The following is an 18,928-nucleotide window of genomic DNA, read 5'->3' as shown; positions in this document are numbered from 1 at the left end:
AAAGTCATACTTGAGTAAAAGTAAAGATACTTGACTGGAAAATTACTCAAGTAAAAGTAAAAGTCACCTATGAGAATACTACTTGAGTAAAAGTATTAAAGTATCCGATTTTTTTTGTACTTAAGTATTGAAAGTAAAAGTAAATGCTGTTAATAAAAAAAACAAAGGGTCAGAATTTTGAGAATTATGTAGTTTATTTGTTTGGGTGCTGTGGCCGCCATGAACAAGGAGTATGAGCTCGGATGAACTTAGCAATATATGAATACTATGAAATTACTAAAATATAAAAACACGATTAACACAGAAAAAAGCAGAACCAAAAGTAACAACCAGAATCATCACTTTAAAGTGAAAAATGTATTGTTCATCTTCAAAAGAAGTTGATTTTCAAAATGGACAGATTTCAGTGTCTCTCTTCTGGGGCTGAAGACGAGTCCTGCGATGCTGAAGAGCCGTTCACATGGTGCAGGTAGAGTGTGTCTAGCTTCACAGACAGTGATGCAGGTAGAGTGTGTCTAGCTTCACAGGCCCTGATGCAGGTAGAGTGTGTCTAGCTTCACAGGCCCTGATGGTGCAGGTAGAGTGTGTCTAGCTTCACAGGCCCTGATGGTGCAGGTAGAGTGTGTCTAGCTTCACAGGCCCTGATGGTGCAGGTAGAGTGTGTCTAGCTTCACAGGCCCTGATGGTGCAGGTAGAGTGTGTCTAGCTTCACAGGCCCTGATGCAGGTAGAGTGTGTCTAGCTTCACAGGCCCTGATGGTGCAGGTAGAGTGTCTAGCTTCACAGGCCCTGATGGTGCAGGTAGAGTGTGTCTAGCTTCACAGGCCCTGATGTAGGTAGAGTGTGTCTAGCTTCACAGGCCCTGGTGCAGGTAGAGTGTGTCTAGCTTCACAGGCCCTGATGCAGGTAGAGTGTGTCTAGCTTCACAGGCCCTGGTGGTGCAGGTAGAGTGTGTCTAGCTTCACAGGCCTGATGCAGGTAGAGTGTGTCTAGCTTCACAGGCCCTGATGCAGGTAGAGTGTGTCTAGCTTCACAGGCCCTGATGGTGCAGGTAGAGTGTGTCTAGCTTCACAGGCCCTGATGCAGGTAGAGTGTGTCTAGCTTCACAGGCCCTGGTGCAGGTAGAGTGTGTCTAGCTTCACAGGCCCTGATGCAGGTAGAGTGTGTCTAGCTTCACAGGCCCTGGTGCAGGTAGAGTGTGTCTAGCTTCACAGGCCCTGGTGCAGGTAGTGTGTCTAGCTTCACAGGCCCTGGTGCAGGTAGAGTGTGTCTAGCTTCACAGGCCCTGGTGCAGGTAGAGTGTGTCTAGCTTCACAGGCCCTGGTGCAGGTAGAGTGTGTCTAGCTTCACAGGCCCTGGTGCAGGTAGAGTGTGTCTAGCTTCACAGGCCCTGGTGCAGGTAGTGTGTCTAGCTTCACAGGCCCTGGTGCAGGTAGAGTGTGTCTAGCTTCACAGGCCCTGGTGCAGGTAGAGTGTGTCTAGCTTCACAGACAGCAGCACACAGTTGGGAAGCCTTTCAGCAAGTCAACGTGATCCACGTCTCCATCCAGCTGTTTGCTGCTGTCATGCGCTTGAGATGACGAAGAAGAAGTCCTCTTCATCAGATGAACTGGACCTGGTGGCATCACATAGCTGCAGGGAGGGTTCTTCCATGTGCTGCTTGATGTAGTCCATTCCTGAAATAAAGTGAGAGTATTATAGACATGATAGAATTAATAACACTTCCTAACATGTCATGACCCCAACCAACAGTTTTGTACAAAATAGTTTGTTTTAATTTGAAGTTTATACATTTAGTTTCATGCACTGTCCGTGCATCCAGAGTTGATTTGTGAATATGTACTTGTATCTCTGGAGTTAAACACAACAACAGTCCCAAATCAATATCGTCGCCATTACTGGACTGTCACTCTTATCATATTAATACAAATAATTATAATAATGCTGTAATGATTAGCATTATATTATAGCTAAGACGACTCAAATCAACAAATTCTCACAACTGTCAACACTTCTTCAGCTCATTAACTCGCTAGAGATCCGTCTGCTCCACTCACGCTAATTGTCTCATTTAATTGACGATAGCTAGCGAACGTTAGCCTAACGTACAACATGCGTAGGACAACCAGACACCTGCCTCCCCCCTCCTGCCAAAGATATAACTTACTACAATCCTGAGGACAACACTGCTAGATATCTTAACAGGTTTATGATGACTAAACATTAACGTTGTGGCTCATGGGATTAATCTTAATTTACCTCAATGTGTTTCCTGAGGTTGGTGAGTTGTTGAAGGCCAATATCTCCGTAGCTTTCGGTCGGCAGAAGAGGCACTTCATCCGGTAGGAAGAAACTTTCACTCCGACAAAAGAAAAGAGTTCGCCCAAATATGGCCACGGACGTTGATCTTGGTCCCCGTGGTTGTTGGAGTAGCTTCCATTGCTGCTCCACATGAAATGAGTCGTATCTGTAGCCGCTCGCTCGCTAGCATCCTGGGCATCACTGGGAAGAGAAAACACGCGGCAAGGACCACTGATCCCCAACCTGGTGTTCGTGCTGCGTTCAGGTGCGCTGCGGCGTGTTCCACAACAGTCCACGATGTTTCTCATGATTATTGTTTTCCGTAGTAACGAGTAACGATACTGTTTCAGGGGAAATGTATCGGAGTAAAAGTACAAGTTTTCATTGCAAAATGTAGTGAAGTAAAAGTAAAAGTAAACAGAAATATAAGTAGTAAAATAAAGTACAGATACCCAAAAAAACTACTTAAGTAAAGTAACGAAGTACTTCTACTTCGTTACTATACACCACTGCTGATTGGCCAATCAACCGACCGAGGAAAATGGCCGTCGATGCTTTGGAGTTAATGAAAGAAAAATCAGAGATGTGGGTCTTATTAGACGGCAAATATGTCTCCTAATTTAACCCGTAATCAATTCCATTGCATGCAGAGATGCGCACGCAATCTATGTGGTTATTTTACGACGCACACCAAGCAGCTCGGCCTGTACATTAGCTTTTTTAATGCAAAGCATTTCATTATATTTTAATTAACCTATCCAACAAAAGTATTTTTTGGGGGACGAGAGGCAGCAAGCGGCATACGTGCGACACGATATCTGTAAATCATTGCCTTCGGTGACATCCGGATTAATAATGACGGATGTGTCGGTTCGTCCTTCCTCCGCCGCAGAGATGACAGGGACATGTGCTTCGTCTCTCGTGGGACAGGTCGGCCATGACGGCTTTCAACGGCGAGGATAAAGAGCGACGGATAGAGGAAGTTTATTAGAGAACATCAGTTAAAGTGCTGCTTTCTGTTCTCTGCATCCCCCCCCCCCGAGTTTCCCTTTCATTTATTTCAGTGCACTTCTTTCTCATTCCGTCAGTTAGTCTCTCTCTCTCTCTCTCTCTTCCTCCCCTGCCGTCACAGATTTCCTCTTGCCTGAAATATGAATATGTTAGAGCTAAGAAGCTTAAAGGGAACAATGAAGTGGCCCCCCTCCCCGAGTTAAATTATACTCCATTTCCAGAGTCACAGCCGGGCGACTTCTCTGAGTGTCGAGCGCCGCTGCCGCGTGGACGTGCCTCACTCGGTTTTCTCCACACTCACTTAAACTTGTTGTCTCCCACTTTTATGTCATATGTATCGATATTCTCCCAGATCTTGCGTTAAAAAATATATATATTTAAAAAAGGGGAGGCACAATGAGACTCATTTGACGGGGAGGCAGAATGAGTCATTTGACGGGGATGCAGAATGAGACTAAATTGACAGGGAGGCAGAATGAGACTCATTCGATGGGGAGGCAGAATGAGACTCATGTGACGGGGAGGCAGAATGAGATTAATTTGACGGGGAGGCAGAATGAGACTCATTTAACGGGGAGGCAGAATGAGACTCATGTGACGGGGAGGCAGAATGAGTCTCATTCGACGGGGAGACAGAATGAGACTAATTTTGACGGGGAGGCAGAATTAATCTCATTTAACGGGGAGGCAGAATGAGATTAATTTGACAGGGAGGCAGAATGAGACTCATTTGACGGGGAGGCAGAATGAGACACATGTGACGGGGAGGCAGAATGAGTTTCATTTGACAGGGAGACAGAATGAGTCTCATTTGACGGGGAGACAGTGAGATTAATTTGACAGGGAGGCAGAATGAGACTCATTTGACGGGGAGGCAGAATGAGACACATGTGACGGGGAGGCAGAATGAGTCTCATTTGACAGGGAAGCAGAATGAGTCTCATTTGACAGGGAGACAGAATGAGTCTCATTTGACGGGGAGGCAGAATGAGACTCATGTAACGGGGAGGCAGAATGAGTCTCATTCGACGGGGAGGCAGAATGAGTCTCATTCGACGGGAAGGCAGAATGAGATTAATTTGACAGGGAGGCAGAATGAGACTCATTTGACGGGGAGGCAGAATGAGACTCATTTAACGGGGAGGCAGAATGAGACTCATGTGACGGGGAGGCAGAATGAGTCTCATTTGACAGGGAAGCAGAATGAGTCATTTGACGGGGAGGCAGAATGAGTCATTTGACGGGGAGGCAGAATGAGTCATTTGACAGGGAAGCAGAATGGGACTAATTGTCATGCTTTTGGAGGCAGTTTGTTGTCGAGCTTTGTGAACAGAGTAAACAAAAGCAGCGTGCGTTGCGAGGGACGAGTCGGCGGCGGCTTCTTTTGTCTCGCGGTGACACGAGTCACCTAGTGTGGGCGTTGTGAACGGGAGAAAAAACTACCCGTGCTGCTTAAGCGTCCCCATTTCCTGTCGGGGAAACAATAAAGGGAGAGAGAATGAATCGACGCCGGCGCATCACAATTATCTGTGAAGGTTTCTGTTAGTCTGCGGCTCTTTGTACCGCTGAGGCCGCAACACAAATGTTTTTTACACTGGGAAAAAAACACCGCACCAATATATGTCTGCAATCTCCAGGACAACCACAACTATAGCCCTCTGAAATCTGTGTTGGGAGATAAAATATAAAGTGCCTGCCAGCTAGTCAGAGATAACGAATGAAAAGATATATTATCTCGGAAAGAGGGAAAAACTGTCCGTACACATTTCTGGCAGATTGTAGATTGTTTGTTTTCTAGTCCACATGTATGGTATTCACACAGGTTTTTAACAATTTTCTTTTATTTTGCGAGGGTGTTTTTTTTCATTCCTCCCCCGTCTAAATTTCAATCCAAAAATAAAATCACAAAAAAAACCTCTGAAGTACAGAAGAGGAAGATTATTTTCTCACTTTGGGTATTCGCACTTGAAAATTGCATTATCATCGTCGAATAGTAAACAACAAAGATGCTCTGGGATTCAATTTACCGGTCCGACAGCCTGGGGGGGAGGAGGGGGAGGATGACATATTAGTCAGCAAAATGTATTTTTAGTTGAGGACACTGTCATTTCAATAAAATGGACCCTGCTAAAAGAAAGAAAGTAATTTTAGATGGAATTTGGGCGGCGGCCTGATTGTGCGAGTTTGAGGGGGAACGGGTGTCGAGGAAGAGGAGGAATTAGGTTTTTTTTAAGGTTATTTTTCTCTTGTGCTCAAAAGGTCAGGAGATGAAGTGAGAACTCTTTAATAGCTCGTGGCGGGACGTGAGCAGCCACAGGCAGAAAATGGTTCTCGACCCTGTAATCAAAGGCTGCACACACGGTCGTGACAGGGCTTCTGGTCAATAACAGGGTCAGAAGTCCCCACTATGGGCCCTTTACCTGCTCCCAATATATAATAATAGCTTTATTTATACCTCGTAAAAAGAGATTTTTGTAACATCAATGGGACTCTCCTTGTTTTGACAAACAATGGATACTGGATGGCAAAGGGCGCCATCGACTAAAGACAGGGGGTTATAATGCAGAACGATCCATAAACCAATGGGGCGCCGGCCGCCTCGGCTTCCACCGTGTTGAGAGCCGATCGGGGGGGGGTCCCTCAAGTCAGAGATCTGGATTTAAAAAGTAGTAACCTCAAAGTAAAAGAAGAGTAGAGAGCCTGATCAAATTAATCACACAGCTATTTCTGGTCATCATCATCATCATCATCGTCGTCGTCGTCGTCTCACTGAGAGGACAAAGAGCTGCGGTGCCCGAGCTGCCAAAGAGTTCAGCTGAAGTGTCAAATAAGCAAAGGAGCAGAAAGGGATTGTATGACTCATCGGATAATTGCATCTTTTCACACTTTGTCTTGACAATATAATTAACTAGAAAATGCATTTCCTTCTGAAAATGCGTTGGAATGCTAACATTTGAAAGCTTGAAGCTGAAAAATAAAAACAAAATTGCTGAAAAAGGTTTGAAAATAGCTGAAAATAGCTGAAATATGAAATGAATAACTGAAAATAGCTGAACATAGCTGAAATATGAAATGATTAACTGAAAATGTCTGGAAATAGCTGAAATATGAAATGAATAAGTGAAAATGTCTCGAAATAGCTGAACATGTCTGAAATTAGCTGACATATTTTTTTAAAAACTGAACATAGCTGAAATAGGCTGAACATAGCTTAAACATCTGAACATATCAAAAAGAGAAACTTCTTGCTGAAAATGTTGAAGCACAAACATATTGGGTGGAAATGTATAACTGGAAAAGATAAGCAAAACGTTATCTTCTAAATATTCAAAGATATGAATCACAATCCAAGAAATGAGAGAGAGGGGAAAAGTCAGACATGAGAACCAGAGAGAAAAATAACTGAATAAATTGAGAGACAGGAGAAAATAATAAATGAAAGAGAGGAGAACCCAGGGTGAGGGATAGACGATCTCAACCCTGAGTGGATTTTCTACAAAAGCATTTGTTAAACCCTGTCAAAAAAACATGATCAAATCACCAAAATGGTAGAATCAATAGAGAGGAAAGATTGAGCCGAACGCGCAGATATGTTTGTTATTTTTGTGGGTTAAATGAGACCTGAGAAACTCTCATGCTGGTTCTCTTCTAATATCTCTCCATATATAGACACACGCGCGCACCACACGCGCGCACAAACGTTAGTCTGTGTGAGGGGGGGGGGGGGGGTTCAAAATGTATGGTAAACAAGACTGTGTGAGATCCGCCACTGATTAGCCTAACGTGAAACACCTGTGTGAGTGAGAGATAGACAGCACAGAATCTGATGAAGCAGCCTGTCAGAACATTTGGATTAGACAGAGAACCATAACTCTGATCCTAAAGACGTCTACATTAGGAGATGCTCAAGGCTTTTGTGAACGTTTACATGTCCGTAAATATTTTTTAGGTTTAGAAATGAGAGTTTAATCGCAGTTCAGAAAATGTTCCTGTTTCCTTAAAAAAAGTTAAAATATCGTCAGGTTTTCAATGGAGATGACTGAGGAGAAAGCCGGACTTCTCCCCTCGTTAAGGCTTCTCTAGAAAAATCTGGAAAACTGTTGGATTCCACAGTTACATGTCTACGACAAGCACAAGATTCCCTACTACTTTATCAAAAAATAATGCCTATTGAGTAAGAATTGTGGCCGTAGTGACGATATACAAATCTTTTTTTCGCAAGATTCTGAAGCAGCACTGCACTCTTGTGACGACGTCACAGCTCTAAGGTCCCACACACACACCCATTGTAAAGTCCAGGAGGAGCGGAAAAACACAAAACTAAAATGGTTACAATTAAATAACTATACGAGATATGAAAAGAAGCTGAATTATAAAGTTATAGCTAACACTTTTGTCAACATGTTAAAGGTGGAATTGTGTATTTAGCTGAATGTATGCTGATATTGTAAGCTTTTAAAGTTGAACAAGTTGAAGCGGATTTGAAGATTTCCCCCATTGGATCCCATTCATTATTTATTCCATAAAGAAATTAATAATTTGAAAGTTTGAAAAGATAAAAAATATTTGAAAATATACAGTAATAGCTGAAGGTTATCTGAACATTAAAAAAATTAAATAGCTGAATTTGCTCAAAATATAAAGATACTGTAAGCTTTTTAAAGTTGAATATTTTCTCCATAGGAACTGATGAATTCAAAATAACATAAAAGTATTTAAATATACAAAAATTTGAAACATTTGAAATATGAAAAGTCATTCCCCTCTATTCCTGAAGAAGCTGAATTTTTTAATATTTGAATGGTTCAAATAGCTGAATATATGAAGGAGAAGAAGAGGGGCAAAAAAGGTACGGAAGAAATAGAATAATAAAAAGTTTAAATAAAGATTACAAGAACAATAGTTGGACTGCTGAAGCATTCCAACTAATAATGTCCTCCTCTTAATTCGGATTACCCACATTATATGTCATTACGTTTAAATTATCTGTTTGACATTATTGCTGCTCACACACACACACTCTGGAAACTGAGATGCACGACAACAAAAATGTTTACAACCTTTTTTTCTTTTTTTTATGAATATGGCCACAACGTGGAGAAGCGCATCGGCTGAGATGGGCTCGCTTTGTCCAACATCGGTCGTGTTCTAGTGCGCAGCTTATTATTCCAGGCTTGATCTCAGTCTTTTGATTCCGGTGAAATCGAACGTCTTTTCAGCCGGTGCGGTTTATATTTTTCTTTCTCTTAAAGTGTTACGTGTGGCGTAAAAAAAATAATATTGAGCTAAAAGCTACACGAGCCTGAAAAACACAGAGATGGCAAGTGTGCTTTTTTCTATCTATCTCTCTCTCTATATGGCATCATAAAAGCCGTCGGTTATTCGTCAGTACGTTGAACTGTCATCTCAAGGTTTGTGTGCAAGTGTGTGAGAGAGAGAGAGAGAGAGAGAGAGAGAGAGGGAGAGAGAGAGATAGGGTGTGTGAGAGAGAGAGAGAGACAGAGAGAGAGAAAGAGAGGGTGTGAGAGAGAGAAAAGCAGATGAAATGATGTCCCACATGAGTTTCGCCTTAAAAGCCGTCGGTTATTCGTCGGTACATCGAACTGTCATCTCAAGGTTTGTGTGCAAGTGTGTGAGAGAGATAGAGAGAGAGAGAGAGAGAGAGAGAGAGAGAGGGAGAGAGAGAGGGTGTGAGAGAGAGAGAAAAGCAGATGAAATGATGTCCCATATCAGTTTCGCTATAAAAGCCGTCGGTTATTCGTCGGAACGTTTGTGTCAAAGCACTTTGAAAAAAAATCAACGTGTCGGCTGCTTAAAAAGATAACAATCACGCCACAGATGGCAACTGTCATCTCAAGGGTTGTGCGAGAGAGTGTGAGAGTGAGAGAGAGAGAGAGAGAGAGAGAAAAAGAAAGGGTGTGAGAGCGAGAAAAGCAGATGAAATCATGTCCCACATGAGTTTCGTATAAGCCAATTACCAAGTGGGTTACACAACTGTGCGTCTCTTACCTTTTTGAAAACCAGCGAGCGAAAAGAAAGAAAGAAAGAAAGAAAGACCGTCTCTGACTCATGACGATCACACGTCGCCTCACAGTCACACACACAGGAGACGCTTTCTGGCTGTTAACATTTTTGCATGTTTTCACCGCCTGATAACACAACAACCGAGACACCTGCACATCTGCATCCACGTCGAGACATGTGTGTGTGTGTGTGTGTGTGTGTGTGTGTGTGTGTGTGTGCGGCTACCCACACAGTGAATGTTAGCTCCCCCATATTGAGGGTGAGTCATCCATGGCAAGAAACAGTGGCGGAGTCATTAGCATGCCGCTCTCATCCGCCCACTCGCCTGCTCCTTAACAGATTTTAACTGGCACAGCGCTTCCACTGATAAATCACCGTCGCCCTGCTGGCTGAAACACTCCCCATAATTCACAACCCGAAAAATATTATAAGTCAAACACACAGACACACACTGGTGCCGCCTCCTTCCCTCCCCATTTTCCCCTCCTCAAACTGCTTCTCGCCCCCCCCCTAGCGTAATATAACTCATGCCACTTTCATCCGCTGCATCGCATCAACACCAGCGTGACCACGTGGTTGGTTCCACTTGGAAAGAGGCCCCCCCGGCCCTGGCACGGTCCAACTGTGAACACCTACGGGGCGCACACGCGCAAAATATTGTATAATCTTAAAAGGATGAGGCTGGTATTGTCATACAATGTGCTGATTGCCAACAACTTCCACCAAGAAGGTGTCTACTGGGAATAATCTCGTGTGTGTGTTCATGATAACGGGGACACGCTGCCCGGTGTAACAGGGTGGCCCATTGATGTTTTCATTATAGTGTTTGGGAAAACAAAGGAAGCTTTAAGTCACTGAGGAGAAAGTTAGATTGAGCTTTGCGTTGTTTGTAGAAATGAAAAAAGATAGAAAAATAGAGTTATGCATGTACATTATATATATATATATACATGATATAAATATTCAATGTGTAAGAAATGCTAGCTTAGTTAACCACAACGCACTAACTTGGTTAACCACGACTCACTAGCTTAGTTAACCTCAACTCACCAGCTTAGTTAACCTCAACTCACTAGCTTAGTTAACCTCAACTCACTAGCTTAGTTAACCTCAACTCACCAGCTTAGTTAACCTCAACTCACTAGCTTAGTTAACCTCAACTCACCAGCTTAGTTAACCTCAACTCACCAGCTTAGTTAACCTCAACTCACTAGCTTAGTTAACCTCAACTCACTAGTTTAGTAAACCTCAACTCACCAGCTTAGTTAACCTCAACTCACTAGTTTAGTAAACCTCAACTCACTAGCTTAGTTAACCTCAACTCACCAGTTTAGTTAACCTCAACTCACCAGCTTAGTTAACCTCAACTCACTAGTTTAGTAAACCTCAACTCACTAGCTTAGTTAACCTCAACTCACCAGCTTAGTTAACCTCAACTCACTAGCTTAGTAAACCTCAACTCACTAGCTTAGTTAACCTCAACTCACCAGTTTAGTTAACCTCAACTCACTAGCTTAGTTAACCTTGACTATTTAGCTTAGTTAACCACGACTCACTAGTTTAGTTAACCTCAACTCACTAGCTTAGTTAACCTCAACTCACAGCTTAGTTAACCTCAACTCACTAGTTTAGTTAACCTCAACTCACTAGCTTAGTTAACCACAACACACCAGCTTAGTTAACCTCAACTCACTAGCTTAGTTAACCTCAACTCACCAGCTTAGTTAACCTCAACTCACCAGCTTAGTTAACCTCAACTCACTATCTTAGTTAACCTCAACTCACTAGCTTAGTTAACCTCAACTCACCAGCTTAGTTAACCTCAACACACCAGCTTAGTTAACCTCAACTCACCAGCTTAGTTAACCTCAACTCACTAGCTTAGTTAACCTCAACTCACAGCTTAGTTAACCTCAACTCACTAGTTTAGTTAACCACAACACACCAGCTTAGTTAACCTCAACTCACTAGTTTAGTTAACCTCAACTCACAGCTTAGTTAACCTCAACTCACTAGCTTAGTTAACCTTGAATCACTAGCTTAGTTAACCTCAACTCACCAGCTTAGTTAACCTCAACCCACAAGTTTCTGTTAATATGGTGACTATTTCCCTCAAGCCTTTCTTTTCTAAGTGCCTTTATATGTTTTAGGTCCTTTTATTTTGAAGCTCTTTCGGCGAGACAGGAAGTAGATGTAAATCTCGGAACATGACAAAAAGTGCGTTAGCTGACGGTGTACTGGAGGAAAAGTTGTTCATGAGTATTGTTTTGAAGTACATAAGTTACTTTATGAACTGCTAAGCACCGAGCTGGATCGGGAACAAGGTACTTTGTGTTTTATTTGGGCTTTGACGACATGTTTAGTGACTTAATTGTTTTATTAACTTGTAAAATGCATTGTGATGAGATGCTAATGCTAGATTGTAGCTATATGTTCCCTTTAAGAAAGATAAAATGTTGTGATTAATGTCCACATGGATCTATGAATGTCATCTAATTAATGTTTACACTCGTAAGAGCTCATCTCTGTTTTATTGGTTCCATATGGCTCGTACGGTGATTTCTGGAAATTAAATGGAAAAACAAGGCCCATGGTTGAACATGAATAAAAGCAATTATTTAAGACATCAGTATGCGTCACTATTGTCCGGCTGGGGACTGCGACACCGGCACTTAAATGTCCCTGTGTGGAATCATTACAGTTGTGTTTATCTTGTCCTGATTGCTAATCTAAAAGCCGTGCCATCGCGACCTCTTGAATTCCCAAACAAGGAAAAGTTAGGAGTTGGGATGAGATGAGATCACCATGAACAACAAGATGTGCCATTTTCCTTCCGTCATTCTTTTAAGGGAACAGTGCGTAACATTTAGGTGGCTCTATTGGCAGAAATTAAATGCTTTTACTTCCGTGTGTGAGAACCTGGAAATAAGAATCATTGAGTGTTTTACGTGACTTTAAAATGAGCCGTTTCTTTCCACATGGAGCAGTTCTGCTTCACAGAGCTGGCTGCCATGTTTCTACAGTAGCCCAGAACGGACAAACCAAACACCGGATAGGACCATCAGCATTTCAGGGAAGTTTCAGCTGCAATCTGCAACCTCAGCGCTAAATACCGCCACGTCCGACACACTGCAGCTGTAGAGACCTCTTGTCAGATGACGGTCAAAGAGAAAATGGCAGCCTTCTTTTGTCACATCAGCCAAATTGAAGTTGAAATCGGATTCAGACACACCTCGTGCGCCCCATTGAGTCGGTGCAGTGACTTCCAAAAGACTCTCAAAAATGCACCGCTTGCAAAAGTTGCGGTCCCTACCTGTGACTGGCGGATCTTACCGATACGGTATCAGCTCTGTGCATCTCACAGTAGACGCACTCTCTCTCTCCTGGAGGTCACTTCAACAGAGGGGGGCGAACCGGGGTAAAGAAGCAGTGACTCTGAACGGCTTTCAAAGGGTATGAACCTCTCGCTCTCTTCCCTTTGACCACTGTGCGCTCTCTGTCTCGTCTGACTCGTCTATATCCAGTCGCAAGTCTATTCCGTCTAGTCATTGGATCGCCAATCATTACGAAGACCAGTATTTCGTGAATAATTGACGTGAGCGGCGTGCATTTTTACGGCACATTCCTTTGCGCGGCGTCGGTTACAGCGGGTTGCAAAGCCGGAACAATGGCGAGGAGAAAGCACTCGGCCGGCAGCCGCCAGGCGGTGCAGCCGGACTCGGCGTCCTGAGAGAACAAAGTGCGAGACTCCTCTGCTATTTCAGAAATGCACAACCTCCTTTTGTCTTTTTTTTTTTAGGGTCTTTTTTTGAAAAATAGTACCACGTCCACAGGGGCAGTTCCACTTCTTCTTCTTTTGAGACGAATGAAAACTTCCCGGAGCTTTGTTAGCGGAGCCTTTCCCCATTCATTATATCAGCCTCGGGCGTTTTGTTCTGCCTGCGGCGGCGATCCTCGCCGGCTTCTCTCCTGCTATTCATCATCTTCTGGGCACCCGGGCCCTTTTTTTTTTATCGCGGGCCAAGATGCTACGTCATTCCCCACAAGATCTCAGGCCCTTTTCATCGGGAGTCATTCGTTTTATCGGAGACGCCGGTGAGCGGCTGCCACGGGCGGGTCGGTTGGAGGTGGTGTAGCCTCGTGGCTTCACTCGATCTCGCCCAAAGCAGACATGTTCAGGCAACCCCTGAAGATGAACAAGTTGTTGTGTATCTTTACTCGAGGTCAGGGTGTGTTTGTAGAGGTTCTAGACCCCCAGGTTCAAATAAGCCCTTGTGCTCATTAGAGTATGCTGTGAAGTACGAGGGCTGTATTATATATGGGAAAGTGGAAAAGAAGCCAAACTCTGTGATAGTGTGTCGGGCTAAAAATAGCAATACTTATGTGGAGATTATGTGAAGACTGTATGTCAGACTAGCAGCCGGCAGAAAGGATTCGTCTCGTGCTGCACTGTTCGCTCATCCGCCATCCGTTTGATCTTTTTTTTCATCACTCCATTTCCGCCTCGATACCAATTTCCGTGGAGTCGCGAGTGCGCACACGCACACCCCGAGGTGAGAGTGAGTTGGCAGGTGAGGTGTCAGCATCACTTCGGAGACAGCTCGATGACAATCCAGCTGGAGTCACACTTTGAAAGGTCACGCTGAGATCATGCACACACTCTTGTCTGGCTCACTCTCTTTCTCTCACACTCTCTCTCTCTCACACACACACACACACACACAAACAGAGAAGCACCCTTTAATTAAAAGCTGCAATCAAGCCGACTTCTGCATCTATTAACACCTCCGGCAGACGTGAGAACGTCGTCATACCGCCGAAGTTATAGAAGTCTGGAACATTTTCCGAATCCACGCAACTTGTGAAGACCGCCGGCGAACTTACACGGAAACGAGAGACGCACAAAAATAAAAGTGAGATAACGTGTCGCTTACGCAGTTCAGTGGGAAAGAAGACAAAGTGGTTTGCATTAAATTAGTTATAGGGTCATGGGATGTACTGTACACAATCATCTTAACCAGGAACAAATAAACTGATATTTACAAATCAGGAAGTATTCTCATATACTGTTTACTTTTATTATGACACCAAAATTATTCAAATGGCTCTTAGGTGGTTTTAGTTTGGGTATTTTTTTTGGAGCAGAGGCCTACAAAATTATGCTTTTCTCAGCTATTAACTGTAGAGTTGTAATGGTATTTATATATTCTTGCACATGTAAATAAGAATATGTTTCTTTTAATTATTACATAAGAAAGCTATGATAATCAATAAAAGATATTATGAAGAATATTCTAAAGAACGTATTATGAAAACATTGTAGAAAGTCACTGTCGCTGAAAAGTATGATCACTGTATAAGATCATTGTATTATTCTTGTAACTGTGATATTGACTAAGATGTTTTATGCTTATTCTAACTATGGCATGACGCGAGTCTAAATAAAATTTATTGATTTAGGGAGGCGTCGTCAGAATGGGAGTTTCTACTTGAGATCGTCCAAACAGCTGTTTCTAACCCGGAAGAAGACATTTTATTTTGAAGCCCATCTTATTGTGAAGGACTGTATGTGAAGGTATGCTTGAGGAAGTAGCATTGTTGTTTAGTGGATACGATTAGCCCGCCTTCCTGTCGTGATTAGCCAATAGCATGCTTTAAATTGGTCAATGCATGTGACCTAAATACTGACCAATGAGAGGCTGAAGCCCAGTGGATGGTGCGTTTAAATCCCGTTGGATTTAAGTGAGGCGTGACATTTGTTCTCTCACGTGAATACGATAGACAGATAACTATTTTGCATTGAGCTGCATATTTAGCCTGTGGACCCAAATCATGGAATGCAAATAAACTGAATAGTTGTTACCGAAAAAATAGTTCCCATAAACCAATAGATAGCATCAAATGTGTGTGTGTGTGTGTGGGGGGGGGGTGGTATAATGAAAACCAAAATAAATGTTATATATATATTTTTTTTTTTACATATACGTTTATATATATATATATTTCTTTATATATATAAATGTATATGTGTATATATATATGTATCTATAAATATATATATATATGTATAAATATGTATGTATAAATATATATATACTTTATATGTATCTCTAGATATTTATATATATATATAGATAAATATATGTGGATATATATATATATATAAATAAATCTGTATATGGGGGGAGGGGGGGGGGGGAGTGATGCGGAGTGACAGCACTGTCGTATCCATTCTGATCCCTTCCGAAGCCGCGTCTCACTTATGCTCAAGTGGACAGACAGGGCCCGGGCAAAGCCACTGTACACATAATTGCCAGTGCATAAGTTGCACCTGTCAAATGTGGTTAACCATCTGGATTTTCCGTGGACAAGAAAGGACCAACAACAAAAAAGGGGAAGAGAATAGATAAGCTCCATTTAGTTCGGGAGGTGCCTTTTAAATGGCGGTGGCAGCTGTAAAAAGGGCTGAAGAAAAAAAGGAAAAAGGGAGATAAAAGGAAACCCATCGAGCTGGAGAGGACGAGCTGGCTGCCGAGGCCTTTTTGTGGCCATCTTTAATTAATTGGCGGATGAAGATGACTTTTTTTTTTTCGGGCTTATGCGTTTGCTTTCATGTCACAAAACTATGACTATTTGTTTTGAACCCTTGTAAGCACGGCGTCTACATTAATAGGAAGCGGGCCGTAAGATAGCGAAGAGGCAAAACACGAGTCAATTATATTTACCCCTTCCGTCTTTTTCTGTAGCCGACTTCTCTTTACAGGGTTCACCTGTTGTATGAACCAATGGGTGTCCAGGACTTTTCCAGGACTTTAAACTAAATTTCCATGACCAAACATGTTGTGAAATCTCGGTGCGTAAAAATGTCGTATTTAAACTAAGAATAAAACATTCTAAAGCATACAGTATATAACCTTAAATCACACAAATGAATGAGAGACAATAGTTTGATTAAAAGAATAAACATGCATGTCTTTTCAGTTAAGGTGCGTTCACTTGCAGCGTGAAAAAGTATGAAAGAGCGTATGCCGGTTTATATTTTGAGCGTCATTCTTTTAAAAGCATATTCATTATTTAAAACTCAGCGTAAATGCACATATGAATATAACAAATTTCCATGACTTTTCCACATGTATGTCTTTTCAGTTAAGGTGCGTTCACTTGCAGCGCGGATATTGAGAGCCTATGCCGGCTTATATTTTGAGAGCCAAGAATATTAATTATTTAAAACTCACATATGAATATAACACATTTCCATGACTTTTCCAAAACTTTTGGTCAAGTAAAAGTTTACTTCCAGGACTTTTACGGTCCTGGAAATAACCATTTACAAATTCCAGGCCTTTTCCCGGTTTTCCGTGACCGTACGAACCCTGATTTAGAGAACATCTATTCTTAAGGGGCGCAAGTTCAAATGCCGTTTGAGAATCAAAAAGACGATCGGACGTAGCTGCGCACACCTCACGAAACCGCCGCCGCCGTTTGTCCCGTGTGCACGGGCCATCGAGGCGTGTGCGTGTGCCTTACCGTGTTGTGGCAGTCGGCATTGATCCGCTCCAGCAGCTGACTCTCAAACTTCTCCAGGGACGGCTGGAGGGAGACGGTCAGTCCGCTCAGGGTGAAGGGCAGCGTCTTGAGCAGCTGAGGCCTCAGCAAAGCGTCTCCTGGTGGACAGTCGGAACATACGGCATCGTAAACGCACATCAACACGCCACGGCTTTATGCATGACCGTATCATATCTCGAGCTCTCTCGGGTCGAAAAAAAACTGAATTCCTCTTCTTTCTTTTTTTTAAACTCAAAAAACAGCTGGGGGGGGGGGGGGGCTATGGAGGAACACCTCCATCTAGTAGCAGGGTTCCATACACATGTTGACCAATGGATTTCAAAGACGTTAAATGAAATGTCGGTGTGTACATGATAGTGGATTATCCCTACCGTTGCTATGGCGACCAAACTTTTCAGTTAATTAAGGTGCGGGGAAAATGTGCCAGCCGTTTTAAAATTCCATGCATTTTCCAGGTTTTCCATGTCCGAACAAACCCTGTAGTAGTGCAATACATGTGTCAAACAAGTGGTGTATTTCAGTATTTTCTTATTTGTGACTCATTTGCATAGTTCCCTGACTTTCTCCATCATCCCCAGAACATTTACCGGGGTGCATCAGAGAAGAGAGGTCGATTAGACTATAGCCATGTTGATTTGACTTAAAGTGAGCTGCCTTCAAATGTTAAACACAGGGTTCATACATGTTGAACAATGGATTTCCAGGACTTTTCAATGACTTTTCCATGACTTTACCCCTCCTGTTACCTTTACAAACATATTTTACCCTCGGGGTCAATTTGACCCCAGCAATTAAAACCTCCAGAAAATTATTAGAATTATTATTGTTTCCAAAGTTTAAGTGTGAGGTACTTTATGTTTGTTTGTTGACTACATAGCCCTTTAAATATATAAAAAAGTTGATATTTCTTATATATTTGACACAGTGAAAAACAGCCTGGGGTCAAATTGACCCCAAAGAACACCGACATTAAACATTGAATGGGGTCAAATTGAGCCTAAAGGTAACAGGAGGGTTAACCAGATTTCCATGACCAAACATTTTGTGAAATCTCGGTGTATACATGAAAAAGTGAGAAAATGTCGTATATAAACTAAGAATACAACATTCTAAAGCCTACCGTATATAACACAAGTATACCTTAAATAACACAAATGAATAAATATTAATATACATTTTTATTCTTTTAATCAAACTGCGTAAATGAACATATGAATATAACACATTTTCCATGACTTTTTCAAAACTTTTGGAAATCAAATATTTTTTAAGGGCTTTTCCAAGCCTGGAAATAACCATTTTAATATTCCATGACTTTTCCAGGTTTTCCATGACCGTACGAACCCTGCTTGAAATGTGCAATTTGTAGTTTCAACCAGACTTGACTGATTGTGATATTTCACACGAGCTCGATGAGAAAACAAACCTTTTGTTAGCAAATTGTTCCACAAGATTTTGAATATATTTACCTCTACCTTTTCAGAGAGACAGCAGCTTCCCTTCTAAAACACTGCTCCATCGACTTGTTGGAAGCTGCCTAATGCCGACCACAAGAATATTCACACCACGGACAGAGATACCGGTGTCAAACAATCCAGAAAAAAACTCATCTCGTCCGAGACGTTTCTGAATCGACCGGAGAAGCTCCGAAGCCCGTGAGCTCCACAATCACCACCCTTTTTATTTCATTTTAGACACACCAGAGAGGGAAATCGCCAGTGTGATTGTAATCTCTTCAAGAGTAATGTAGCCATCCAGCGTTTCATTGAGCCCGTGTCTCTGGAGCGCAGGACTCGGACTGTTCTGAATGCGGCTATGAATATCAAACCGCTGGCGGTGGTCTTAAAAAGGCAGCTTAGGTCTGTGCTGCTCACAGCCCCGGAACAGGAAGAGGATTAGCCGGCCACCGTACCTCCCAGACTCCCGATGATTGCAGCGGGGCACTGTCAGACTTCATTACGTCTCCCACACAGAAACTTACTTTCTTAGCACTACATTTTCTAACTTCTGATAGAACTTTTCGAAGA

General features: G+C 42.5%; 1 protein-coding gene across 2 annotated transcripts in view; it reads right to left on the bottom strand.

Annotated features, from left to right (window-relative positions):
* The window catches only part of nphp4 (nephronophthisis 4), a 179,687-nt gene that overhangs the window by 122,316 nt on the left and 38,443 nt on the right, over positions 1-18,928 (bottom strand). For both annotated transcript variants that reach the window (XM_056424207.1, XM_056424208.1), the window contains exon 6: positions 16,863-16,999. In XM_056424207.1, coding sequence (XP_056280182.1) covers positions 16,863-16,999 — 137 coding nt within the window. The remainder of the gene's footprint in view (positions 1-16,862; positions 17,000-18,928) is intronic.

Source organism: Pseudoliparis swirei, chromosome 9, assembly GCF_029220125.1.
Source record: "Pseudoliparis swirei isolate HS2019 ecotype Mariana Trench chromosome 9, NWPU_hadal_v1, whole genome shotgun sequence".
NCBI classification, from domain to species: domain Eukaryota; kingdom Metazoa; phylum Chordata; class Actinopteri; order Perciformes; family Liparidae; genus Pseudoliparis; species Pseudoliparis swirei.
This window is presented reverse-complemented; position numbering and strand designations above follow the sequence as displayed.